The sequence below is a fragment of the Larus michahellis genome, chromosome 12 (assembly GCF_964199755.1).
Source record: "Larus michahellis chromosome 12, bLarMic1.1, whole genome shotgun sequence".
Taxonomy (NCBI): domain Eukaryota; kingdom Metazoa; phylum Chordata; class Aves; order Charadriiformes; family Laridae; genus Larus; species Larus michahellis.
Genome location: NC_133907.1, coordinates 14,990,818 through 15,018,204, shown reverse-complemented (window position 1 = coordinate 15,018,204; position 27,387 = coordinate 14,990,818). Strand labels below are relative to the sequence as shown.

General features: G+C 48.0%; 1 protein-coding gene across 5 annotated transcripts in view; it reads right to left on the bottom strand.

Moving 5' to 3' along the window:
- The window catches only part of TOX2 (TOX high mobility group box family member 2), a 155,318-nt gene that overhangs the window by 43,628 nt on the left and 84,303 nt on the right, over nt 1-27,387 (bottom strand). For all 5 annotated transcript variants that reach the window (XM_074605332.1, XM_074605336.1, XM_074605333.1 and 2 more), the window contains exon 3: nt 20,928-21,173. In XM_074605332.1, the coding sequence (XP_074461433.1) occupies nt 20,928-21,173 (246 nt within the window). The remainder of the gene's footprint in view (nt 1-20,927; nt 21,174-27,387) is intronic.

Here is a 27,387-nt window from a genome sequence, read left to right as displayed (position 1 = left end):
GACTGTTGGGCTCCTCTGTTGTTCCAGATGAACCGCCTGTGAGTCAGCGGAGGGTTGGGCACCCGTTGTACTTCCCCATAAATTAGTAAGCGATACCTTGGCTTGAATTACAAGGGTCTTTCAAGAATAATCAGTGCATTTTTGTTGCTGTTTCTTCAAGCTATTTCTCATGTACTGCAGCTGGCATATCGTTTCAACCTTGCGGTAGAACAGAGACAATCACGACACTTTGTACTGCTAATGCCTTTCTTTTTTTGATCCATGAATAATTTTTTCTGCCACTGTAGCAGCTCTCCCAGAATATTAAAAGCCATGCAGCCTCCTGTAACCGTATCAATTCAGCTCTGACGTGAGTTGGAGAGCTGCAGCTCCCGGTGATGTCAATGCATGATTCAGACACATTTTCCTTTATGCTCCCACATCCAGGGCCCGTTCTGCCTCCCTGAGAAGGGGGGAGTTGGCTGAGCTCCTACAAACTCTGCCATAATTCGCCCAGCCCTGCAATTTGCATTCACATTATCTGGAAACTGCCACTTTACTCTGTTCAGCTTGAAGCCTCTTCTCTCCAGAGCCCTGAGGCTCCGCAGTGGGTAGATCCCAGTATCCAGCACCCTGAATGGGATGGATCATCACTGGTGTCCCCTTGTGCTCCTGCAGGATCTCCCCTCTTGGTGGACCCTATGAGACTGATGGCTCCCAGGGCTTCCTCCAGCCCCGAAGCAGCGTCTGCAGGGGCAGGACGGATGGTCCATTAAGAGAGTGAAATTTGGCAGACTGCAGATGTAGGAGATAGTGGGAAAGACACTCCTAACCCGCGGAAGAATTTGGTTCTTGTCATTTTGGCATACACCGGGTTTTGTGGGCAAGTGCCAACATTTCCTTTTAAAATTTTCTCTCATCTGCCTGGGGTTGGTGCAAAGTTCAAGATGTCCCCCATTTCCTCCATGGCTGTACGTGAATGGACCTACTCGCATCGGATGTTCTGCCAATCTTCCAAATTCCTTGATTACACTGAGTGTCCAGGAGGGCAGGATATACGCTGTGTATATTTATAGCTCCTGTTTGTACGTCACCAGAGGTTACCCTCACCCTGTGAACACCCAGTTCTCCTACGCGGCTAACCCAGGGCTGTACATCCATGGTACAGACTGGCACTTGGCTGCCTCAGTCCTCCAGAAACACAAGCTGAAGACAAGAAACTTCCCTTGATGCACAACTGCAGGGTCTTTTCCTGTCGTTCTCCCTTTGCAGTCAAGTTTGGCAGGGGGGTGATTCACCGAGGACTGTCCCTTCCTGCAATACCAGCAGGAATGCTGCCATGTTCCTTTCTCCCAGCATCGGGGCTTGTCCACTGAGGATCAGGACTGGGTGCCCACAACAGGATCTCACTCCCAAATTTAGCTGCTCCTCATCACGTTCATGTCTACTAATGTCTCTTCACTGTGTTGCAAAGACGGAATGTGAATTATTTTATTAACCTTCACTTGCAATGTGCAACTGTTCCTTTCTGCTGAATAGCTGGGAAAACCAGCGTCTATGCAAATGTGGACCTAAAATGTGGACTTACGCATCTGAGTTGGGTATCTCGTCCTCCTCAAATCCCTACAGAGACATTTGCTCCATCCCCAGGTAGGTATTTCAGACAGGTCCAATGAATCACACTCCAGAAGAGCCTTTTCACTGTCAAAGAACCCTGGTTGACTAATTCAGGCATGGTGAGTGATTCCCACCCTGGGTATCACTCCACAAAGCTGGCTTATTGTGTAGGCATTTTCCATATTTGCTATGTTTTTAATGAAACGGCCAGGCTCAAAGCTTAGTATTTTTATTCTCATGACTCAACACTAACCCTGTCCTGCACTTGGCAATCTTGTTCTCATCTTTGGCCGGAAAACCTGTTTTTTCATAAACATATTTTTTTTTTTCTAACGAGTCTGTAAACTACTATCTCTTAAGTACTTTTCATAACTCTTTTGTCAGACTCTCCAGCAAGAAGGGCACTGTCTATACTCAATGCCTCTGGCCCAATCTCCATCAGGCATAGGGATTTCTCCTTCTTCTCTCTGTCTTCTTGTTGTTGGTCTTTTTGGCTTTGAAGTCACCTAAATGTCTATTTGTCCCGTGACTGGGTGCCCTCAGTTCTCCCTATGGTGGGCTGTTTAGATGCTGTAGTATGCAGGCTTAGAGCAGTCAACTCAAAGGCAATGTCTTCTCAGTAACACCAACCCTGCTAACCTCAAAAGCGCTTGCTACTCCATGCTGCCCCATTTCAGGTGCCTTGGACTCCTGCTATCACACAATGTTTCTTTGCTGATCAAAGCCCCATCCTGCAGGACCAGCTTCCCATTCCCCAGAAAACAGGGAACTTCACAGCAGTGGCCTGAAAGGAAAGGGCTCATGGAGCCAAGCCTTACAATCCCATAACCCAGACACATGCTTAAGTCTTGTCTACTTAGCGGCACTGTTGGCTACACTATTTTCATGCCAAATTCAAAGTGTCTGAGAATTCCACTCTGCTCATGTTAAATACCTCCATTTCTATTCAGTGATAAATACAAGGAAGAAGTGAACTAGAAAAGGTTTCTTGGAGGAAGTGGTAAGCCCAGCCTCCCTTGAGCTGTTTTACATAACTTTGGCTCTCAGCTCTTGACAAACTGACACGTCTTTGTGTAAGGGAGAATCGAGCTCATAAAGTCCGGTTGCAGCATGTATTGATTTTAATGATCCATGTTTTTTAAATTACCGTAGATTATGCACTACAAAGGAGTCATCTTTCTACAGCCATAATTGTAGCTGTTCATCTAATTTTTCCCCAGCGAACCTTCAACGTAAGCTATAACTGAAGTCCAGCTATTATTATTCATGGTGTACATGGCATCACAGTGTGCCAAGTGATTGATTGGATGTTAAAAATATTACTGGCCGCTTCCTCACACCTATTCATTGGCCATACGTCCCACCCAACACAAACACTGCAAAGATGTAAATACAGTGGAACATGACTTAAAATCATTGCAAGAAGCCCCTTCCTGACTCCTCACAGCGCCCTCCGGCTGGAGAGCCATCTCCGCTTCCACGCACGCCTCCTCCAAGGACAGCTGAATAACGGAGTTCCACATCACCCAGAGAACACGAGAGCAAAAAACCTGGTTGTAATAACTAAAAACCTTTGACCATTCATGGGCAACAGTAAAAATCAACATGAAATTCACGGGCACTAGCACTTCCAGAGAAGTGCAGTGCTTTTCAGTGAATGGCTCAAATAAATCAGCATGGCTGAATTGTTGCTGACTGCACTAAATTCATTGTACTGTATATGACTTTTCTACTTCAGTGAGAAAGCAAAGCAAGAGGGAATGAAGCAAACTGTCACTCAGGAGAATTCTAGCTCCAATCAACCATTATGGATCAGGAAATCAGGAGATTTTCAAAAGGGCCTCAATTTAGTTCCGGATTTTTGAGGCATAAGACCCAAAGCATAAAATCAAAAGGCGGGGCTGACACAGATATAAGTTTTCCTGCGCAGACCTTTAGTTAGTGCCCAACAGCAGCGTGCACAGACGTGCACAGGCAAAGCAGTCCTTGCTCGTGCAAGGAGCTTGGAAACACAGTTCTGTTTGATCCCAGCAGATTCAGGCTTTTTTCCCCTCAAACTCTTTGGAAATTCGCATCAGGGAAGCTCTACCAGGTCACGTCAATGCTCTGCAACTGTGAGAAGCCAGAGAAAAACTACTTTTAAAAGTCCCCCTTGCTGGATCTTGCACTATTCCACATGAGGGTCCCTTCCACAACCAGCTCAATGTTACAGACCTTTACTGGAAAGCAAATATCCACTGGGTTAGCAGAGGAGATGTTGACAGACCCGAGCTGCTTAGCTACACGTGTCCACATCCCATAATCAGCAGTGGTATTGCTCTTCCACTTGGCATTAATACAACACCCTTGTCAGGGCATAATGCTCTGTGCTGAACTTTGGCTTCCATCCTTTCAGGAATTGGGCATCTGCCTTGTAAAACAGCATGGCCGAGCACCAGCTGCCACATTATGAAAGAAGGACGTTCAAAATCAGCCCGGGTGGGACAGGGATCTCTGATCCACCCTGCAAATTGCCTGACACAGTGTGTACGGGTCCCTAGCGCAACCAGGACTCTACCAGCTCAGTCTTTGCTTTTGGGGAAGAATTAAAAAAACCTTTTTATTTCTGTCTTGGCCTCTACTGTTTGGATTTCATTCATCAGGGCAAGGCTTGCTTAGACGCTCTGTAGATCCTGTAGAGCATATACTGTAGAGCATCTACTGGCCACTATGGAGGGGCTGAATTTCTGCCAGCAAAGGACAAAAGAAGCAAGGATTCCCCACAAGAGGACAAAGCAGAGCAAGAAGTGCGTGGTCCTTTCAGGGAGCTGATGGGACGGAGGGAATAGGAGGACGCGTAAGTACAGATCTATCTGTCTTTCATTCTGCAGTGCAGATGCATTAAACTTAAACTGCTTCTTCAGTTATAGCTGCCTGGCATCTAAGACACCCCAGTGAGAGCTCTGTAGTCACTTCTAGGGCCATAAAGACACTTGGGTCTCCAGCAAAGATCTGCTCAATGGCCAGACCATCTCTGATCTCCACAGTGTGGGTCATCTCTGGACATGGACCTCCAGCCCGCCTACATCCCTCAGAGAGGCCTGATTGTACCCTCATCTCTGTTATAGGAGAAATGAACCCAAATGTATGTTCTTACGGGACAGTTGCAAGGGGAGCTAGGCCGTGGTACCCACAAATCCTATCATGAAATGTAAGCTCAAAAAAGGAATAGATTTCCCAAAAGAGAGAACTTGGCCAATACTACCAACCAAATCAAAACCAGCTGGCTGTGGAGGCTGAGCGGTGGCCCATCCCATCATGCTGGGTGAGAAGGCAGGCACCTTTGTCTCACCATGACTGCCAAGACACAGAAATCAAAGCAAGAACTCAACTTCAGTGGCTCATCCCAGCTTTGGGTTTTGGAGGGGACAGCTGGGAAGGGAATGTGTCCTAGCTATGCCATTCTTACCTCTTTTTCCCTCTTGCCAGAACTGGATGTCCTCAATTTGGCTCAACATGAACATGAAAGTTAACAGGACTGGTCTTGAAAGGCAAGTGATTTTACTGCAGGTAAGCATGCCACTTCCTCCTTCAGATTAATGCTAACCAGATGGCCAACTGTCTGTAGACTGTTGCTAAAAAACACAGGCTGAAATAATCAGAGAGTCCCTAGGACAGACACAGAAAACTGATATAGAACTGGAAACGTGCCATGAAAAAGCCCAACTAGGGAGAAACTTGGAACTGTGCGCAGGATTGTCTCCAGCACTGGGCAGAAACCTCCTGCGATAAAGCAGGTGGATTGGCAACAGCAGATGGATGGTTTGCACGAAGAACATGAAACCTGTGTTGTGATAACAACTGGAGCTCAGTTCTTCCAAACACCATTTCTGCACGTGCAAACCATGCGCACATGAAAAATGCACCTTCAGAGATGTGGCTTGCAAAGGCCGGTCTGTCCCAATGGGTTGGCATGGGTATGAACTGGAAAAGATGAATGGGACAGACCCTCTCTTTCCGTTAGAGAAAATGATGCTGATGAGACACATAAAAAATGTTTCAAGTAATATGAAGTTATTAATGCTGCGAGGTTTAATTTGGGAATGTGCCCAAAATGTCCATCCCTACTCTGTCAAGGTAAAGAGGATCCAGGCTTTGGGTGCAGAGGGAAACGACACAGATCTGGCTCGCGTTGCTACGTAGCGAGGACAGCAGAGTCAGTATTGATTCAGTCATTATTTTTTTTTTTGAACAATGGTCTACGGCAAAATCAGTGGGTGTAAAGTATTCCCAGTGGCCCAAAGCAGACATGGCTCGATTCCACCACATTTTACCCCAAACGAGACACGATATGGGTGAGTTGGGACCTGGTGTTTCTCAGCTTCAGACTAATTCTGCCTAGAAATTAGCTTTGGATTTATTACCTGTAACAATTACCTCTTCCTCGCCACCAACCTGCATTTTAACATTTACTACAGCAACTCTCCATCTTTTTGTTACCTCCATAAACATCTACAAAATATCTTTTTCATGTAAACACTTTCACCTCTCTGGGGCAGTAAGTCCCAGAATTTTTCTCGGCCCGTGTGTGGAAAAAAAGTATTCCCTTTTATTGCCCTGAACTTCCAAATCGCAATTCCTGTGAAGTTTCCTTGTTAGGGGATATTCCTGATCTAGCTGCTCTGGCTTGTTTGTTCTATGCACTTTTATAATTTCTGTTATTTTCTTCACCTCCTTCTTAAACTTGCCATGGGCTGTCGTAGAGGAGCTTTTCAGGCCCATGATAATTTCTATTTCTGTTTTCTGTGCCTCTTTCTTTTTCTTTCTCCTTCTTGCCTGAGACAGACCGACCAGCACTGTACACAATACACAACTCTCCAAAAATCCCTCATGAATTTCTCCTGTCTTCTAACACCTTGTCCCTGCGCAGGGTTTTTTTTTGGGGGGGAGCAGCCTGTGTGCTTTCTGGAAGTGAATTTAGAACATCACAAGCTTTATGAGTAGTGAATATTTTTCTCCCCAACACGCTCTAATTCACATTTATCAACAGTGAACCAAGTGCCTCAGCAACCCTGCAGTCCATTTCCCTCCTATGTTTAAATCTCTCTGCATTCCCTTTCTCCTGTCCCCAATATGTCCAGTTTCTTTGTGTCACCCTCCAATTATATTCCTCACCGCCTACACCAAGCATTGTTAATAAAAAAGCATAAACAACATAGCATCTGGGGCAACAACAAAACCCTGAGAGACCCCCACAAATCATGATATGCATGGGGCTTTACTCAGTGCTTTTTCTCCTCTTAGCCAGACAACAACACCATAAAGAATGGGAGAGATGGGCAAAATGTGCTTCTCCTCTACAGAAAATGTCCTGGGTCAGGACAGCCACTCCTCGATTGACGCCACTCTTTGCTATTCCCTCTTCTTGCTGCAACACCTCAAATCACCCCAAATTCATCCACCACATGCAAGGAGAAGGCACGTTCTTCCCAGCTTGCCAGTCGCCCCGTGATGTCCGATTGCTCTGCTGCCAATTTCATAGAATCATAGAATTGTCTAGGTTGGGAGGGGACCTTTAAGATCATCGAGTCCAACCACCAAACCATCATTTCTGCAGAAACCCGACAGGAGCAGTATTGGTCGGTGGGGGGAACCGTGTCCAAGACAGCCCCAAGATGCAAGGGCATGATGCCCATCCTGGGGCTGCCCGTGTTGGCCGTTACGTGTCTGCCTTTGGACTCCAACTCCAAAGCCACAACCAAGGCAAAAGCAGCAGGCTTCAGGCAAACCCTCATCGCTGCCTTTCCGCCGGGTGCCTGCCTCAGTGCTGCGCGGCCGGGGGAGGAGGAGAAGATCCTGCTCCCTCTCACAGCACCGTGGTGTTTAACAGCTGCCTACTGCAGCTTACAGGACATCTCGATCCATAATGAGAAATGCCCACTGCAAGAGAGATAAGTGAGAAGTATAACGCTGGCAATTTCTATGGATGTTGAAGAATTGCAGCAATACACTTCTCCCTCCCTTGCGCGGCCCTTTGGAGAGACCAAACGATTTCCATGGTGTAAACAGAAGGTTCCTAATGGGATTCTGCAGAGCTGGGAAACAAATAGAACAGCCACGCGGAGCATTAAGGAATGCTTTCCAGCCAGCAGAGCCAAAGTGAAACACTCGGACATATAACATTACCAACTGGCTCGCTGCCATGCATCAGATGCAGAAACATTTTTCTCTTTCTCTGACAAGCTGCATCTGTAGCAATCATTATAATTTCTCTTGACATTGCGTCCCACACCTCTTCACGGAGGCAGGACTCAAGCAGCATTCTTCATTTAAATGGTAACTTTGATTTTTCTGGGCTATGGGGATGTAAAGTGTTGCAGCCTGTACCACCAAGGCAGAAGGGAGGGCTGCTGGGGGCTGTGTTTTTCAGGGTGCGCTTTACAGGTTCAACGCTTTCCGTCTCCTGGGGAGGGGGAATCTGAACTTGGCAGCTGGACCTACTCCGATCCGCACCCAGCCCACCAGTAAAAGGCAGGTAGAGATTTGGGGTGTTTGTTAATGACCGGGAAATCCGACTCAAGATTCACGTTTGTGTTCGTCTTTGCTCTCCACCGTCATTCACGCTGACAGCAAACCCCACTGAGTCCGCAGGCAGGAGAAAACTCCGCTGCAAAGGCTGGGATTACCATTTAGATTTACCGGCTGAGGAAATCTTACCTACCAATTAGAAACCATTTCTCCCTTCACTCCCAGCGATCAGCCGAGTGGCTGATGTAGCTCTTTGATCTCCTCATCGCATAACAAAGCCTGTTACAGCCTATTATTTTTATTGTAAGCACTTTCTGTTATTTGCCTCTAAAACCGGCTCCCATTTAAATAATAAAAAAAGACTTACTCAACGTGCGCACACCTACGGCAGTGAATAGTCATCATAACCTCGCCGGCTGAAACAAAAGCCGTGGAAATTTCCATCCTTTTGTGCTTTCCTGCCCCAGGCGTGTGCTGGCGACGGCACCAACTCTGCCTCCAAAACCAGCCACCACAGGACCATTTGGCTATGAAACTTCTGGAAAGGCAACCGAAAGCAAGCCACGTAACGCAGCACGTGTGTTGATTGGAAACAAGCCTCAAAGTTGCACGGACCCCCCTTGTCCGCAAGGGAAATCCGGCGCGAGGAGTAATTGCTGGAGCGGGTTAACGCAACCTGGTAACATGCAAAGAGGAGGCAAGCGACAGCTAAGAGATAAATATGATTGATCTAAGGGATAAGGGCAATTAAAGAGGGGCTGCAACATTGATCAAAATGTGTAAGATGGATGGCAAAGAGCTGCCAGACATACTAGTTTCATGGGATAACTGACGGCACACAGTTTTTCCTGCATCCAAAGTTGCTGCTGATTAAAACTGGCAAAAGTTATTCTATTTACAGCTGCCTGATGCACTTCAAAAAAGACTTTATGTTGCATTACGATGTGAGATGTAAACGCACGTGGGAGCGTAAAGACTTGACAGTGCAGAAGAGGTTATGACACAAACGAAAAGCCTTCACTTGCCTTTCGGAGGCTCTTTGACACAGCACAGCCCCATGGCCACCACATCTCCTCGTTATTCCCACAGAAATAAGCGCACATTGCGAAGGCGGGAGCGTAGCACCAGACAGGAAGGACGGCAAATGAGGGGAATATATGGCACAAGCACCCACTGGGATGGAGGGAGCTCTGTAGTGATAGGATGAGGGGTAACGGTTTTAAACTGGAAGAGGGGAGATTTAGAGGAGATATCAAGAAGAAATTTTTCACTCTGAGGGTGGTGAGCCCCTGGCCCAGGTTGCCCAGAGAAGCTGTGGCTGCCCCATCCCTGGAGGGGTTCAAGGCCAGGTTGGACGGGGCTTGGAGCAACCTGGTCTGGTGGGAGGTGTCCCTGCCCAGGGCAGGGGGGTGGAACTGGATGGTCTTTGAGGTCCCTTCCAACCTAAACCATTCTATGATCTATGATTCCGTCTCTTCGCCAAAGCCACCTTACTGTCACCCCAGAGAGGTGGCAATAAAAGCTCGGCTTTATTTTGCACCCCCGCGCTGACAGAAGTGACAGGCAGTGAGCAGGAATGGGACGTGGGGCAAGGCACAGACACACGTGCTTTGGGGATTATTGCTGCCTGGAAATTACTCTACTTTTCCATGCATGACCCAAACAAAAATAAGTCCTCAGATAACCTGCGCCCTTGACCCACATCCACAAAATAAGGTACAAAGACAGTATTTTGGGGAGGGGGGAAGCAGATTCTGGTTGACCGGCTGCAAGAGGGTTGAGCACATCCAGTAAGAGGCATGGGAAGAAGTAAGAAACTGCAGCTCTGACATGAACTTTTTGCAGTGCCAGTACATAGGTATAGCCTAGGCTGTTGGTGAAGCAAACTCTTGGTTAGCAGAGAGTCCCTGGAAACAAAAAAAGTGTTAAATTTATTTATGGTTCCCAAAGGGGTTGGGGTCTCTGAGGTCCAAACAGAACCTTTGTGCCAAAGACCACCAACCTTTAAGCAAAGGTGGTCCAACAAGGTTTATCTCATGCTGCAATTAAAGGCAAAGACGCTTTGCAACGCCCCAGAGAAGTTTGCATGGGCGAGGGTAATTCCAACACCTTCTGGCTGTTCAATCTTTTTATCTTTTCTAATGCTAACTTTTGACACAATTTCCTACATTTTTACAAAACGTGATAAGAGGGAAGGAGATGGCAGAGATGGTTCCACAAGTACTCCAGAATCCGAGCGGCTGGGGAAAGCCCACACAGGCTCCATCTCCTGGGCCCACATCCTCCAGGAGGAGAACTGGCCACGTTGGGGCACTCTTTCCCCAAAGCCACATCCCAGACTCCAAAGAAACTCTCTTCCAAATCTCTAATTCGCTTTTCAAAACATGAGGGTTTCATATTCTCATTTGCTGGATCTTTTGATGGCAGCACAATGCATTTTTAACCTCACCCAGAAAAACTGTTGAAGTGGGGTTGTTTGCTAAGAAGGGGAAAAAACATCATCCTGCAGAAGTACACAACCTAAATCTAAAGGGTTAAAACTAGGCTCAGTAACAGGCATCCATCCACCCGTCTGCATACCACAGACAAACACATTTTAAGATCAGAATCAGTTCTTAAAAAAGATCCGTCCCATACCTTCAGCATATTTACTCCAGTTATTTGACATTGTTCTGAAAACCTCCTTCATGCCGTATTCATCTTATCTGCTACTGTAATTCACAGATTTTATTTTCCACTATATTTTTAATTTATATCATGTTTTATTTATACTACTGTCTTTTATGAAACCCCAAATTTCAAAACTGACATGAGCATTACACACATAAAGTAGACTTCCTATTATCAACATGGCATAGGAGACAAAAAATGACAGGAATAAATCTTAGGTTTTATGTTGGCGAGACGTTCTGCAAAGTAAGTGACATTTCTCAGCAATACAAATTGTACATTAAAAGATAATTTTCAGAACATGATACCAGCTATGGAGTGCAGCACCATTACGCAAAGTAATATCGAAGCTGTGCTTTAGCAAATGCTGTTTTTATGTTGTACCAGTTTAGCATCAAGATTGCATCAGGTCTTGCGAGCAGACTTTGGAGTGATTAAGTTTACTGTGCACAAAAGCCAGTTACTTGGCAAACTGTCAACACGGCGTAATTGATATTTTAATTACACTACTAATACATACATGCTGTTCACAATGAGCCTCCTCATTGGTGTTACACCAACTGTGTATTTATAGCGCTGATTATTGTGCCAAAGAAGTTTGCTTAAACGCAAACTTAAATGCAATTGGTAATATTTTAAATTGCCATAAAAGCCAACCAAATTCTTCCGCAAATGCTTAACGGCAGGCAACGCGCAGCCCAGTGCAAACAAGAGGGACCATCTCACTTGACATCTGTTCAGGGGATAACCGCGGTTACGGCACGGTTATTTTATGGCTGATAAGGCGACTCTTTAACTAGTGGGACTGCCCCGGAGCCACCGGCTTATCAGAAAGATAGTGGCCAACTGAAAGGAGAGGAAAGGAAAGATTAGGAGGATGAATTTCTATGGAATAGTTAAAAGGTGCAGCACAACCAGATGGCCACGTAGTGCAGAGACCACGTTGGGATGGGACCTGCTGTCTTTCCGGCCAAGCGATGAGTAGGGGGAGATAAGGACTCAGTTTGCAGCACAAAACCAAGAGAGACACCGACATTTCTACAGCCAGACCGACACACACGCGTTGCCTCCCACTGTGCAAGACCCTTCCGGGGCGGTACAATGTGGTGCTGTAGGTAGGAGCACATTTTAATGCTTTCCTACATCCCCTTGTTATGGGACAGAAAGAAAAGGGTGGACACGAGCATGTAGCAGCGGCTGCAGCATGAAGAAGGATGGACGGGGAAGAAAAAACCTAGACCAGAGGCGCAATCGACAGGGTGTGTGAGCAGCAGATCTCCTGTGCACCTCTGGCAATTACTTTCCACCTGGATATTATTTTTCTATCTTGCCTCTGTAGGTAGTAAGTTCTCCAAGGGAGGGGTATCTCCTCCCCGTAGGTTTTGCACCGTGTCAAGCACCTGTGACCCTGGCCCAGGTACGTATAATGTACATGACATTACGATTGTACATGTACATACACAGCATTGAACTGTAATCACCATCATCATCATCGTGATGCAATAATAAAGAGCAAAAGTAATTTATAGGAAAATCTCCTAAGGGTGAGACCTTCTAGAGGAGGCAGTAATCCCACACAACTCATCCTTTGAGAGGTGCCAGGTGGAATTTGTCATAGCGTGGGCAGGATTCCCCCAGGCACTGGCTGGCAGAAACCTGCAAAGCTCAGGAAGACCTTTGCCACCTCCCAGGAAACACCAAGCCCTTTGTGTATCGCAGGTCTTGGAGCCGACCTCCATACAGATACGTCAAAGGGAAACTGGGCCTGAGAGATGCTGACCATCAGCCAGGCCCTTCAGCCATCTGTAACATTTGGAGGCTGCAATCAAACCTCTTTTCTCAGAGCATCCGGGCTGTTAGAATCATAGAATGGCTAGAGTTGGAAGGGACCTTAAAGATCACCTAGTCCCACCTCCTGCCCTGGGCAGGGACACCTCCCACCAGACCAGGCTGCTCCAAGCCCCGTCCAACCTGGCCTTCAACACCTCCAGGGATGGGGCAGCCACAGCTTCTCTGGGCAACCCGGGCCAGGGGCTCACCACCCTCACAGCAAAGAATTTCTTCCTGAGATCTCATCTAAATCTCCTTTCTTCCAGTTTGAAGCCATTACCCCTTGTCCTGTGGCTCCCCTCCCTGATCCAGAGTCCCTCCCCTTCTTTCCCGGAGCCCCTTTAGGGACTGGAAGGGGCTCTAAGGTCTCCCTGGAGCCTTCTCTTCCCCAGGCCGAACAACCCCAAGAAGGTCTGCAGATAGAACACACACTTTATAAAGCACCAAGGAGGGGATACTCTGCTGCTGTCACAGAGTTGGGACCTGACAGTGACTCCCATCACCCCAACTCTCTCCCGGCAGCACTTGGCAGGGACCACTCATCTGCACCAGCGATGTGAAAAGAAGGGCTGCCGCTCTGCAGGGAGCTCGTGGTGGTGTTTGGGATGACTGGGAAGCTCAGGGAGGACCTTTTCCACAGAAGAAGAGTATTCCCATAGGGACCTGCGCTCCTGCCTGCAGGCACCAGCCCTGAGAGCACAGGCAGGAGCAGCAGCATTCCTGCTCCCCCCCCCGCCCCGAACGCAGCGAGCTCAGCCATCAGTTCTGAAACTTCAGAAAGTAACTATCCATACGTGCCCTTTCCTCTGAGAAAAGCAGGTTTTTAAATACATACAAGAACAATCTACTCTTTGATTGGGAATCTTGTCTCGCAGGTTCCGACCTGGAGTGAAATTTTATGACCAAGCGATAGAGCTCGGGGGGAGGCGCGGGGGGAAGGGGGGGGGGGGGGGCTTTCAAATGAAAATGCCAACAGATACTTAAAGCCAGAAGCATGTGTGGGTGTTGCTAAATTAAGCTCGCAAGTAGGTGGGGCAAATGCCTTAAACGAGTTTGTGAAGGTAAAATAACGTTCATTAAAAATAGAAAAACAACTGAAAAAATATCCTTTGTATTCAACTTCACACTCGTACATCATAATGTTCCAGTAAAAGCCCATTTTCCCTTGAGATAATAAAAGAATTGAATTTTTCCTTATCGGTCATCTATTTTTCTAGCTAAAGCTATTACTCCCTCTCTGCGGTTGCTAGGCAACAAGAAATATTAATAGCAGCTTTTATTAGCTTAGCTTTAGCAGTGGAGTACCAGAATGAGAAAATGGAAAACATAAATGTGTTACATAAATCTTTCAACCTTTCAGGGTTTGTGTTAGTCTCTGTTTTCATAATGATTTATTGAAGTGATGGTTCATTTATGAGAAAAAGGAGTGTGAAATAAGAAAACGGAACATTACCCTGAAGGACTGTTTGAAAATAAATAATTATAGGAGGTGAAGAAAAGCTGTTTAAAACCATTTTTCTGAGTTTTATAAAATTTAAAAAGACATATTTCTTTCATTTATTGCCTCTGAGAAAAACACTAGCAGGGAATTGCAAACAGGGCTCCGTTTAATACAAAGAACCCTTCATGTATGGTTCTATTATTACTATTTTCCAGCAAGGGCTCACGTTCGGGACTTTAGTTTTTAAATACTGAACCATTAATAAGCAGAAAGACAAATTAGTCCAAACCTAAAGCACACAACAACACAAAATTGCAAGTGCGAACTTCTCCCGGACTGAAACACAGGGGACTCCGCTAAGTTTTTGCTGCCGGTGACGCGCTGCCAGCCTGCGGTGTGCCGGGGCCGGCTGAGCATCGCCCGACTGCAGCTCCTGCTTCTTTGTCTATTTATTAAGCCTCTTCCGATGAGCCCGAACTTGCTCTAAAGGGCATCACTGCCTGCACGTTGCACGGGGATACAGGTTACTTTAAATAACTTATTTTAACAGGCAGTAGTTTAAAATTATTGAAACGTTTAGGCATTGGAAGTATTTACCGCCTACATGTAAGCTGTATCGTCCACTGGGATCATGCATTTCCAACGACTTAGATAAAAGACTGGCATTCTTACTGGGTTTCTGTGTCAACATCGAATCGGTTTCTTTCTTATATCCTTTATCAGAAAACTTTTCACACTCGCTGACTCTGTACCGCCACGTCTAACCGTGTTGCGCACCGCACCCTGACCACCTTCCCAGGTGGGCCACCCAGAGAAAACTGTTGCCTTTCCTCATTGCTCTCCACAACTCCCTGAAAGGGGGGGGAAACCGGGGGGGGGCGGTCTCTTCTCCCAAGGAACAGGCGATAGGACAAAAGGAAACGGCCTCAAGCTGCGCCGGGGAGGTTTAGGTTGGACATTAGGAAAAATCTCTTCACTGAAAGGGTTCTCAAGCATTGGAACAGGCTGCCCAGGGAAGCAGCTGAGGCACCATCCCTGGAGGTATTTAAAAGCCGGGTAGACGTGGTGCTTAGCGATATGGTATAGATTAGTGACAGTTTTTGTCAGAGTTAGGTTGATGGTTGGACTTGATGATCTGGAAGGTCCTTTCCAACCTAGACAATTCTATGATTCCCACTGCCTCCAGCTCGGGCTGTAAATAAGAAATTCTGTGTTTGACGGGGAGCAGTGGTCTTGGGAAGGATGGGAGCTGGGGAGAAACCTACGGAGCCAAGAAAGCTGGCTGAGGGGGCTGTTCTTGCAACCTGCCTGCAGGAAGACCTCCCTTGAGGTCTTCTGGTGGGCACCAGAGAGGATGCTCCTCCTTGAAGCCCTACGCCATCCCCACAGCCCGAGCATGCACACCCCAGCTCTGGGAAGGGGCTACTTTTCTGTGTCTCGTGAGGAAGACAGGCAGGTAGGTTACCGCTGAGCTATTTTACTGTTTTCCTCTCTCTCCCACAGCAAAGCCCCGTAGCGTTGGGGAACAGCTATTCAGGTTGCAAAGTCAACCCATGAACTGTTTAGGAATTTCAGGGTTGCACTCGTCCTTGCTACTACAATTCTGTCCCCTTTAGTCTCTTCCCTCTGCATAAGCAGGTTCCATAGGACCTGGAATTTCCATGGAAATTTGACATTCCATAGGTCCTGGAATTTCCACGGAAATTTACCATTTTTACACCATGAATGTGTTTTTCGTCACTGGAGATTTTTACTATTTTTCAAATCATCTGTTTTCACTCAGTGAACTGAAAGGAAGAACTTCCAGGCTGTGGCTGCAGCCTTTTTTTTCACTTGAGCTGATGCTCCAGCTTGCTGCGAGCAGAAAAAAGTTATCCCACTGGGCTCAAGGAAATGTTAGTGCCTTTAAAATAGTCACAAAGCTCTCTCATTAGGAGGAGCACCAGGAAGATGCAGACACCGGGGTAGTTGCCAGTCTCTCCGATCAAACTCTACATACCTGCTACAAAGCCGATGTTTGCTTGTAACAGCTGCCACTTGTCCAAAATGATGCAAAAATAGATGGCACTGCCCTAATTTCATAGAATCATAGAATCCTAGAATGTTTCGGGTTAGAAGAGACCTTAAAGATCATCCAGTCCCACCCCCCCAGGTTGCTCCGAGCCCTGTCCAACCTGGCCTTCAACACCTCCAGGGATGGGGCAGCCACAGCTTCTCTGGGCAACCTGGGCCAGGGGCTCACCACCCTCACAGCACAGAATTTCTTCCTGATATCTCATCTAAATCTCCCCTCTTTCAGTTTAAAACTGTTCCCCCTCATCCTATGGCTCCCCTCCCTCATCCAGAGTCCCTCCCCATCTCTCCTGGAGCCCCTTTAGGGACTGGAAGGGGCTCTAAGGTCTCCCCGGAGCCTTCTCTTCTCCAGGCTGAACCCCCCCAACTCTCTCAGCCTGTCCTCACAGCAGAGGGGCTCCAGCCCTCCCAGCATCTCCGTGGCCTCCTCTGGCCCTGCTCCAACAGGTCCATGTCCTTCCTGTGCTGAGGACTCCAGAGCTGCATGCAGGAAGCAGCTGCGGTCTTTTGCCCGGCCACGGCAGAGCAGGGAAGGGGGAGAGCGGCTGCAGCCCCACAACACGCACCACGGGGAAAAGCAGCTGATTTTTCGGCATGCCCCAGCATGGCAACGTCCTTTGACCAGGTTTGAAGGAGCACAAAGTTTTGGGGCTTCTGAGCAGTGGTGGCAGGCAGAGCTCATGGTCCCCCCAGCCCCACACAGCACCCAGGTACCGGGCACCGTCCCCCCCGGTAAGTAGAGATACCCCCAGCGCGCTCAGCTGCTGTCTAATACTTATGTAAATATGTTTGTGCTGCGTTGGAGATTCTTGGGCTCTGACCTTGATCGCCCTTTGTTTCTGTCAAATATGTTCTGCCAATTCCCTTCTGAAATCTCATTTATTCACAGCAGCTCCTTCACCTGCTGGCGATCGCCACCGATTCACGGCGTTTCTCTGCCCCCTCCCCTCTCTTTCCCCAGGTCCCAGCCCAGCAGCTCTCCCTGCGGACCCCTGGCGGGCTCAGCATCCCCTTGTCCACACCATAACACTGCTGGGACGTTCACAGCAGGCAAAGTCGCTCTCTTTCCAAGGAAAACATCTTTTTTCCTCTTTGATTATTTTTTCCTTGATATTCCCATTTCTCAATTGAAAATCACATCTCTCCTATTTTCTTTCTTTTCTACCATTCCTCCTCTTTCCCCCGTCTTTTCCCAAAGCAAAAGAGAGGCCAGTAGAAAAAAATAATCCACTGTATTAAGATTTTCCCCTTTGTTTCTTGTCACCCCCAGAAAAAATTAAAAGCCTTCCTCAAATGCACCAGCCCCCGCTCCTCCCCAGCCTCCCTGCGCCTGGTTCCATCGGCCTTCCTAACATCACACCTTAGAATCATAGAATGGTTATAGTTAGAAGGGACCTTAAAGATCACCTGGTTCCAGCCCCCCGCCACGGGCAGGGACACCTCCTGCTAGACCAGGTTGCTCCAAGGCCCGTCCAACCTGGTCTTGAACCCCTCCAGGGATGGGGCAGCCACAACCCTTCTTTGCCTACTTTTGTCCACCTCTTGTCCTGCTTCTCTCCTCTCCAGCTCCCTGCGTCCCACCTTCCGCATTTGAAAACTCCCTTGTCTTCTAAAAACTGATGGAAATAAATACTTAATAATAATAATAATAATAATAATAATAATAATAATAATAATAATAATAATAATAATAGTAATGATGAAATAAAGTGACAGAAACAGCAGTGAAGACCCATGTGATGGAAATGTGGAGCTGGTCCGCGGGGCACAGAGAAGCATGTCCTGGCTTAGCAGAGGCCACTGATGCGGAGGGTGCTCTGGATGATGATGATTAAGGGATAAGGAAATATAGAGGTGACAGTGGCTTTGGTTTTTCTCCATCAGGTTACAGCTCCTTTGCTCAAATGAGGGGCTCCAGCTCCTGACACCCCACAGATGGGCCGAAGCCCGAGTTGGGTTTGGCGCACAGCAACCCCCCCCTCCCTCCCCAGCTCTCATCCTGCCATGGGAATTTCTGTGCTGATTTAAACCCGCTCTGACTTGGTATTTATCTGTACCAACCTCAGCGATTCTATGATTCTATGTATAATGAGAGCACCAGCCTCCCCCCTTGCAGAGGCACTGGGAGGCTGGATTCAACCTAGGGATAATGCTGGGACATCCCAGGACAAAAGACACGCCAAAGGGGACAGCAACCTGCACCTGTATTTTCCTTATTCAGTTCTGAGCTGTAGAGGAAAACACCAGTCCCATAGCTCTCAGCGAGCCCTAGCTCATGTCTTTTCAGCAGCTGGAGATTTTTTCATGAGGATGCCTGAAAAAAATCCCAAGGCTCAAGCTACGTTTTTAGAGGAAAAGTCTAACCAACGTCTAAACATTTTACCTTGACTCGTGTGTCATTTGTCACTGCATAAAACCCAAAAACATGGCAGCCAACGCAGGAAATAGCTGTGTATGAAAAAAAAACAGTACGAACTACAGAGTAGCAGCAAGGAGAGAGGCTCCCAGCTCCAGCATTTGCATGAGCAGCGTCGGTCCTGGAACAAAGACAAATCCTCCGCACGCCGCCTCTGCATCACTCCCAGGCCGGCTTCCCGCCGCCGCCCGCGCAACGATAAATCCTCTCTTTTGGGGAAGTGTCAGCAAACAAGTCCCTTCCTTGCTCTGCTGCAAACACCCACCCGAAGGGGATGACTTTTGGGCAGGGCGGCAGCACGTTGCGCGCCCTGCGCCGTCACGCAGCGATGCCCAAAGCACGGACGGCTACTTGGGGCCACCAGCGAGCGGCCTACAGCTCAACAGGCACGGGGGCAGGAAGTATGGACCAAATGAGGTTAAAAATCTGCCCTGTCTCTGGGATTTTATTGTGCCCTCGTGCATGCATTGCTCCCATTGCCGCTAACAAGAGTCATACATGTGCTACGGGGTGAATGCTGCCATCATGGGCTGGTGCCAGAGTAAGGTAGAACTTGATTCAGGCATCCAAAAAAAAAAAAAAAAGGGACTAGAAGGTGTTACATTTCAGCAGAAGAAGTCTGGCAGAGTGGAAAAAAGTCTTTGACAAGAGGGCACGACCGGATTTAATTTTGACCTAAAACCGCACCACAGTTCACTCCCCGATCCGCTTCCTTTGCTGCTGGGACTTCTGACGACGTATTACAGCTCCAAGGGTTTCCACTCAAAACTAAACAGTTTCAATTCACTATCGGCTGGAAAATTCAGGGTTCACTGGATTTTTTATTTTCATGGTAAGGGGCAAACAAATCTTAATCTCTCTATTCTACATTTACAGCCCACTAAGCCCCCTTCTTATCTCCTCTGGCTCAGTCCTGATTTATTGTCACGATGCTGCATTTGTAAAACAGTACCATAAAGTAAGAAAGAGAACATTTCCCAAGGACTACTCCAAAATAAATTATTTCAGACGTACAGAAGCTGCTTAATAAATCCCACTATTCTTCTTTCTCTAGGTATTTTAGAAAGTGATTTATAAGTGCAATATCACCTCTCAAAAATGAGACAATCAACACAGGATAAAATTATCGTGTTATGAAAATAGGGGTCAGGCAAAGGGGCTGTGCTTTAAATTAAACCCAGGAAAAATATTTCACCTGAAATTGACTCTTTTTGTCTCAGAAATGAATGTTTTAATCACCTAAGAACCTAAAAGAGGCCTAAGTAATATTTAATTCCATAGAAATATGCCTGTGTTCAATATTGATGGGCAGAACATGATATTTTTCTTAAACACACTAACAATGAAACTTGGAGATGCATCACGACTTTAGAAAGCCTTGGATTTTCCTAGACTGAGAGATAATATTCCATTTAAATATTTAAATATCGCTACCTTTCAGACCGTTATCTATTCAAGCAATCAACACCAAATGTTCTCCAGCTCTCGCGGTGGCAGACTCCCAGGCACGCTATTTAAGTAAAATTAACTCTTGATATCGATGCCTTCCAACCGCACCCGTGAAAATCAATGATCTTAGAGAGAAACAATGTAGAAAACTAACCATAGGGCTAAATCCGTTAAAGAGGAAAATATTATTAAACAGGAACAGTATTAATTCAATACCACTGTCAAAATCAAGTCACAACCTTTCCTCGGTGCTGCTGATGCAGAAGCGTCATAAGGTCTAATTAGCGCTGAAGTTTCGTCCCAAAGCTGCACTTTACCTCATTATCCCTGCCTTATTTATTCCTACGGAAGAGTCATTTGAAACTTCGCGAGGTATCCCCTTGCCACGGCGTAAGCCAAGAGGCAATTTGAGTTTGCAAGTGCAAGAGGGATCTTGTTCCCCTCGAAATCAATAGGACAGCTTTCCCTTCCTGGAGCACCCCTGCTTCTCCCCCTGATGGTGCCAGGGCCAGCCTGGCAGCGGGACGTGGGGTGATAGACTGGTGGCTTTCCCAGCAGGGGAGAGGACGCGGGGCATTGGGTCTATGAACTTGGGGCTTTGGCTGGTCACCTTCACACGGGATTGGAGCACATGCACTTTGCACAGTTCAGTGAGGATATTAAAAACAATCTCCCTCCCTGCTCTTGAGTGGTTAATAAGGCTCAGGAAGACACCAAACTGGAAACATAAAATTGACACCATCAGCATGGCCATGCATGTGACTGCAGCCTCTCCCACTGCACCCCGACCTTGGCGGGCAGCAGAGCAGCGAGGCTGGTCACCAGCTCTTCCCAACCCCCAGTGCCAACATCTCATCAATAACATCCTTCTACATTCAACTGAACTCACAACACGACGTACGGAGCGGCTTTAATGGAAGACAGTAGGAGAGGAAAGGCACTGACCGTGGGTAGCTGGCTGGAGAGAAGATGCCCATCCTGACTCAACATGTTGGAGACCATGATGGCTGGCAGGTCCATGTTCTGGTAGGGGTAGGCTGGTATCAGGCTGTTGGGAGGGAGGCTGTGGCACAGGGAGTGATATCCAGTTTCGTGGTCCACCAAGTGCAGGAGGGAAGGGTCAGGGAGATTAGGAGGCGTTATGGGAGGGATCTCATAGTCTTCATTATTCTCATTCTGACTGTTATACGTCTAAAACAGAAAAAAAGACATTTTGCAATGCGTCACTGCCTCGTTGCTTCAGCAAAGTGATTATTTGTGTAAGAAACGCAAAAGTACATTCCAGTGAAAATGGTTTTGTTTTAAACACAGAATTGCCTAGGTCGGAAGGGACCTTTCAGATCATCGAGTCCAACCACCAACCCAACACTGACAAAACCACCACTAAACCATATCTCTAAGCACTACGTCTACCCAGTCTTTTAAATACCTCCAGGGATGGACATCTCCAGCCCTGGACACCAGCAGGTCCTAACTACGCAGGAGCCAGGCAGCGCGTGTGGCAGGGCTGCACCATCCTTCAGGGACACCATGGGTTCTCACACACCTCAGATCTGCCTGGGGCACCTGCACTGCTCCCCTCTCCCATCCTCCATCCCTCCAGTGCTTCTTTAGCTCACCAAAACCTCAGCAGAGCCCTCCCCACCCGGACGGGAGCCAGTGAGCGATGCTCGCAGAGCCCGTGGCCACAAAAGGGTACAGCCGTTTCCCAACCAGCCGCGGCATTTTTAAGGCAAAGCCCCTCTCTGGGCACCCTGCTCAGCTCATACAGTATCTACTGTATTTTCAAGAGCTCGTATTTTTAAGAGTTTTTATGAGAATTAGCTCCGTAGAATTAACTACGACATGGGAACAAAATTCCCATCGATTCCTCACAAAGTCCAGCACAGAAGCTACAACCGGGGAAAGACGCAGAAACGCAGCCATCGCATGTTTTGTAAACCCTTTAAAGAAAGCCGGCACGACTCCACCACACACGGAGATTTGTCCTTATATCCTCATCCAAATTTTATTTGGACAAGCACTCCCTCACCTCCCTACCGGTGCTCCCTCGAGGCGACCATGGACACACAGAGACGTCGGTACTCCTTGTGCTGCCCGTGTCTTCGGGCCGCCTGTTTATTTCTAAGCGTTCCAATTTATATGGAGAAAGAATACGCTGTTGCACCCGTGCGATCGTTTTCACTTCAGACAAAAACATATTTGCTCCATAATGTACGCGTGGATCTATCCAAAATTATTAATTATCGAAGCGGAATATAATGAGTCTCTGGCAGAGGAGGCTTATTCTAAACGTCTACTGTTTCACATATTATTATAGCATATGAAATTCTGATTAGCCATAGTATTATACACATGGATTTTAAGCTAAATTTCTCAGATCACCTAGTTTCACGGTTGGATTTTGACTTAATACTTGATTTAAGAGCAAAAGCCCAGATGTGTGCAAAACCAGTTAAGCACTGTCGGCTTTATTAATCCATTGCCCCAGAGCTCACACTCGGATCCACGCTCTCCATCACCCCAGACTGCGGGGAGAAAACCCTTAATAAAAGAAAATAAAACCCGCGATTAACTGGAATACAGAAGTCAGTGGGAGAGGCAGCAGGGGGCAAGGGGCTGTGTGTGTACGGGTGGAAGGGCTCCCAGCGGGATCGCTCCGGCGCTGCCGTGGGAGAGATGCAGCCCTGCAGGTGTGAGAGCTGGGAGTCCCTCCGGGGAGCGGGTCCCTCGCTCAGCCCCCGCCTCTCACCTCCACTCCCAAAAAATAGACAGGGAACAAAGCGGGTACTGCACATCCCGCCCGAACCTTCGCCTTCCCCTGAAATTCCCACCGGCTGCGGGGAAAGAGGAGGATACACGAAATCCAAGACGGAGCCCGGGCTGAGGTATCTCTTGTACCAACCTATTGTTCAGGGGGAAATTCAAGCCCAGCTGTTTTTCCAGCTTCTGTCTGGCAGCAGTGTTATACGGGGGAGGCAGGGGGCTGAAAGGATGTACACAACAGCAGACAGAGAGATCCCATTTAATATGTCTAGTAGTTAGGTTGCCGTTCGGGCTGCGCTCTTCGAGGTACACCGATTCTTTCTCAGTTATTTAAGAGGATTTCACTCCATGCTTTACGGGAAGGGATTTAAATAAATCATTGCACAGCAAACTTGTTCCTCCAACTGGTTTCTTTTGGTATCAGGTATATAAGCAAGTGGCTTTGCCGTACTTAACTAAATTATGTAAAACCCACTCAAAGTTTCCTAAAGCTCTCTTCAAAACTACATGTGCCTTGTGTTGCTGCAGAGCAGCTCGCCCAAGGGCTTTGAGGCGGTTTTGTCAACCCCTCTGTACATTTCTGCCTCTGCTCTCTTCAGCCGGGGAGGCGGGGGGGGACGACGAAACCACCCCAAAACCCGACCTGTTTAAATCACAAAGCTTTCCGAATAGCTACAGTATTGTGCAGACATATCAAATTACAATCAAAGCTATACACAATCAAAATCAGATTAGACAATATCCAATCAACATAATCAGACGCGGCGCCTGCCAGCTTTTACACCCTACCGCTACGAACAATTTTCCAAAGCACGCCGCTTTTATTCTATATATGTTTTAAATAGATGGCTAGAAAGATAAGGAAGGGAGATGAGACAGATACTGACACTCGGCAGGGTGGGAAAAGGGGGGTGACTTATTGTCACACTGCCTGTTGACACGGTGGCATCTCTGCCCCCACAAAGGGTGGTCCCACGCCACGTGCACAAACGCTGTCGCCCCAAACCAGGAACACCCAAACACCCCTGTCTACCACCGCGCAGGCTAGCCTGCAGATTATATTTGCTATTCTTATGTTAATTGGAATTAAATTAAACAGGCAATTATACATTATAAGGATACATTACAAATTAGATTAGCGAGCTGGTCTGAACCCATTCATCCCACCAGGACTCCAAACGCGAGTGCGGAGAAGCTCGCTCTGCTAAAAGGCCGCCCATTACAGCACACAAAAAAACCCCGTGGAAGATCTAGGATTTTCCACCGTCAAACAGATGACAGTTGTGGTGATTACGCATTATTCCTCTTCCAATTAAAACCCTGAAATCAGCTGAAACACCAAGCTTCTTGCAAGCCCTCTCTCGGCTTGCGCTGCAGGGCAGACGGGTGATGCTTGGAGCGGCGAACCCATCTTCTGCCGTGAGACGGAGCAAGGGGGTGGGCCAGGCACGTGTAGAGAGGAGTCAGTGCCCCTTCTCTGACTCCCTCCTTGCCCTCAGACCCCCCCCATCTCTGTGCCCCAGGACTGAACTGCCCTGAGCACAGCACTGGGGCTATGCCCCATGCTTGCACGGCGATGCTGCAGGACGGCATCGCAGCAGGTACGACCAACCTCCAACAGCAGCAAAATCATATTTAAAGACAGTTTTTCCTACCTAACCAGGGACCGGAGCCCAGGGAAGCGTTCCCAGCAAGCACAGCAAAGAGGGGCTGTTCCGGATCCATCCGCCCACCCCTGTGCAGTGGCCAGGTGGCTCCACACCCCCAGCTGACCTGAGACTAAGGGAGGTCCATGCCTTAACGCAGTGCAGCTCTTGAGGGACCAGCTGTGATTCCGCCAAAGCCATTACCACAAGCCTGTTTTAAAGGACATGAAGAATTCGCCGTGCAGGTGGCTCGGGAGGGAGCTACAAGTGTTGAGCACATCTACAAATTAAGGCTTTAGCTTTCTCCTGCCTTCCCCCTCTTGGGAGAGGAGGGAAGTGCTGTTCTTTACAAAACACTCTACAGCTGGCCAGGACCATCTCTGCAGCGTGCATTGGTATTAATCAGAGATGCCATGCCTTGACCAAGGACCTGGGAGATTGTTCTCCTCAGCAGCATGGCAAATGTCCAGTGACCCCAATTCTCCACTGAGTCATGTTCTGTGTGATTATCTGCGAGGATCCAGGAGTTGCAGCCAAGCATTGATTCAGAGAAATATTATTCACAGTGAGAAGGACAGAGATTTGCAGTATTATTGCAGGTAAATATTTGTCCTGTCAAACAACATCCAACAGTAAATATGAGCCTAAGAAAGAACATTTATTCTTGGTAGGGTACTGGGAAATACATAGGCTAGTGTGATCCATCCCACCCTAATCATCCAGACGACACAAACCACCATGGACTCTGTACCATCCCTCATCTACTAACTAGGTTTTTCCTCCAGCTAACGCAAGAGTTTACTGCTGTAGGAAGATGACCCTCTAGGCTCTTCAGAGACTAGACAGGTCTAAGCAGACCCAAACCAGCCTGGCAAGTCTGCGAAGTGAGGCAAACGTTGCTATTTGTGAAGCTAAGAGGTATGACCGAGGGCTACACCTTGAGCTGCTGGCATGCATGAAGAGAAAGGACAGGGAGGTTACAGGTTGCCCACGCTGTCCCACGAGCAGCAATGGCAATCGCCACCCTCCTACCCGAGCCCAGCTGGACACGGGGATGGCAGCAGGACCTGGGGCCCGAGGGCTGTGTCCCCAAGGAGAGCCCTCCTCACCTACAGTACCATGAGCTCTACCAGCGCAGACTGAGGACGGGGCCGCAGAAAAACCACTGGGGTATCTTGACTGCACCAAAGCTGGATGATCGGGTCAGAAGCCAGATAAGCCCATTGCTTTGTCATACAGAAACTGTCCCTATTTCTCTTAGACACATATGTAAGGATTCACCATGTGCCAGCGTTCACACAAGCTGCAGGGCACACCAGGTTGAGAGAAGAACTCGGGCCATATAAAGAGGAAAAGAGTCCAAACACACTGAATAAATGAAACGCAAAGCTTAATGAAGGCAAGCTACCCTGTATCTCCTCAAAGGCCTCCAAACTGCTCTCCCACCACACACATCACTCAGCACAGGCACAATCATATTTGCAAGAAAGGGATTTTGATCTATTTCTCCAGCACGTGAACCACAGAGGTTTTCTGCTCCGCGCAAAGCACAGAATCCACAGGGACAGAAAAGTTAGTTCAGGTGGCAGGAGAAGGTGGAAGTCACTTAGATGTTGCAAACTCCAGAGAAACGCTCTGGGGACAGCGAAGGAAACGTCCCGATGCTTGTTGTGGGGTGACCTGGGGGATTGTGGGCAGGGACACGGACCCCCTCGGCACCACTGCTCTGCAAGGGGAGGGGATGCTGGAGGACTGCGCTCGCACCTGGGATTCCCAAACCCCCGTGCCAGGAAGTGAAGTAGCGCGGATTTTCCGTGTCAGCAGCTCTGGGTCTTAGGAATGGAAATTGATTCGCCTCATCTTCGCACACGGAGATCCAGCGTGTGAATAGCAGGGCCAATGAATTACTTGGGTAGAGTTGGATAAATACTGTAAAGAAGTATTTATTAACAGTCAGTCACATACAATCTACAAATTGTCTTTGAAGTGTTCCTGGCCCCTTTTACATCAATTTTCACATGCTCAGGTTTTTGATTATAGGAATGTGGTTGAAAAGGGAAAACTGAGCTCTTGCATGAACACAAATGTGCATTGGAAGCGTCTGCACAATCTTCAGTAACAGGCAGCCACACTGGGGAGGCTGGGAGCACCGCAGAGCAGCAGGCAACCTGCCGGAAAGCTGGGGTCTGCCTGCCTCTGTGCTCCTCTACCCTGCCTGCAGTAGAATCACAGAATCATAGAATTGCCTAGGTTGGAAGGGACCTTTCAGATCATCGAGTCCAACCATCAACCTAACACTGACAAAATCCACCACCAAACCATGTCCCTCCGCCCTCTACACGCCTTTTAAATACCTCCAGGGATGGTGACTCCACCACTTCCCTGGGCAGCCTGTTCCAATGCTTGAGAACCCTTTCCGTGAAGAAATTTTTCCTAAAATCCAGTCTAAACCTCCCCTGGCGCGACTTGAGGCTGCTTCCCCTTGTCCTATCGCACATTACTTGGGAGAAGAGACCGACCCCCCCTGGCTACCCCCTCCTTTCAGGGAGCTGTAGAGAGCGAGAAGGTCTCCCCTCAGCCTCCTCTTCTCCAGGCTGAACACCCCCAGCTCCCTCAGCCGCTCCTCAAGAGACTTGTGCTCCAGACCCCTCACCAGCTCCGTTGCCCTTCTCTGGACCTGCTCCAGCACCTCAATGTCTTTCTTGTAGTGAGGGGCCCAAAACTGGACACAGTATTTGAGGTGGGGCCTCACCAGTGCCAAGTACAGGGGGACCATCACTGCCCTGCTCCTGCTGGCCACGCTATTCCTGATACAAAGCAGGATGCTGCTGGCCTTCTTGGCCACCTGGGCAGCAGTGGGTTTCTAAAGGCCAAACAAGTGCTGGTTCACACACAGAGCAATCACACACCTCCACTTTCCCCGTTTCTCACCATTTCCTCCTGTCGTGCAGGCTCTGTGTGCCATGACAACCCACAGGAGAACGCCAGCCTCC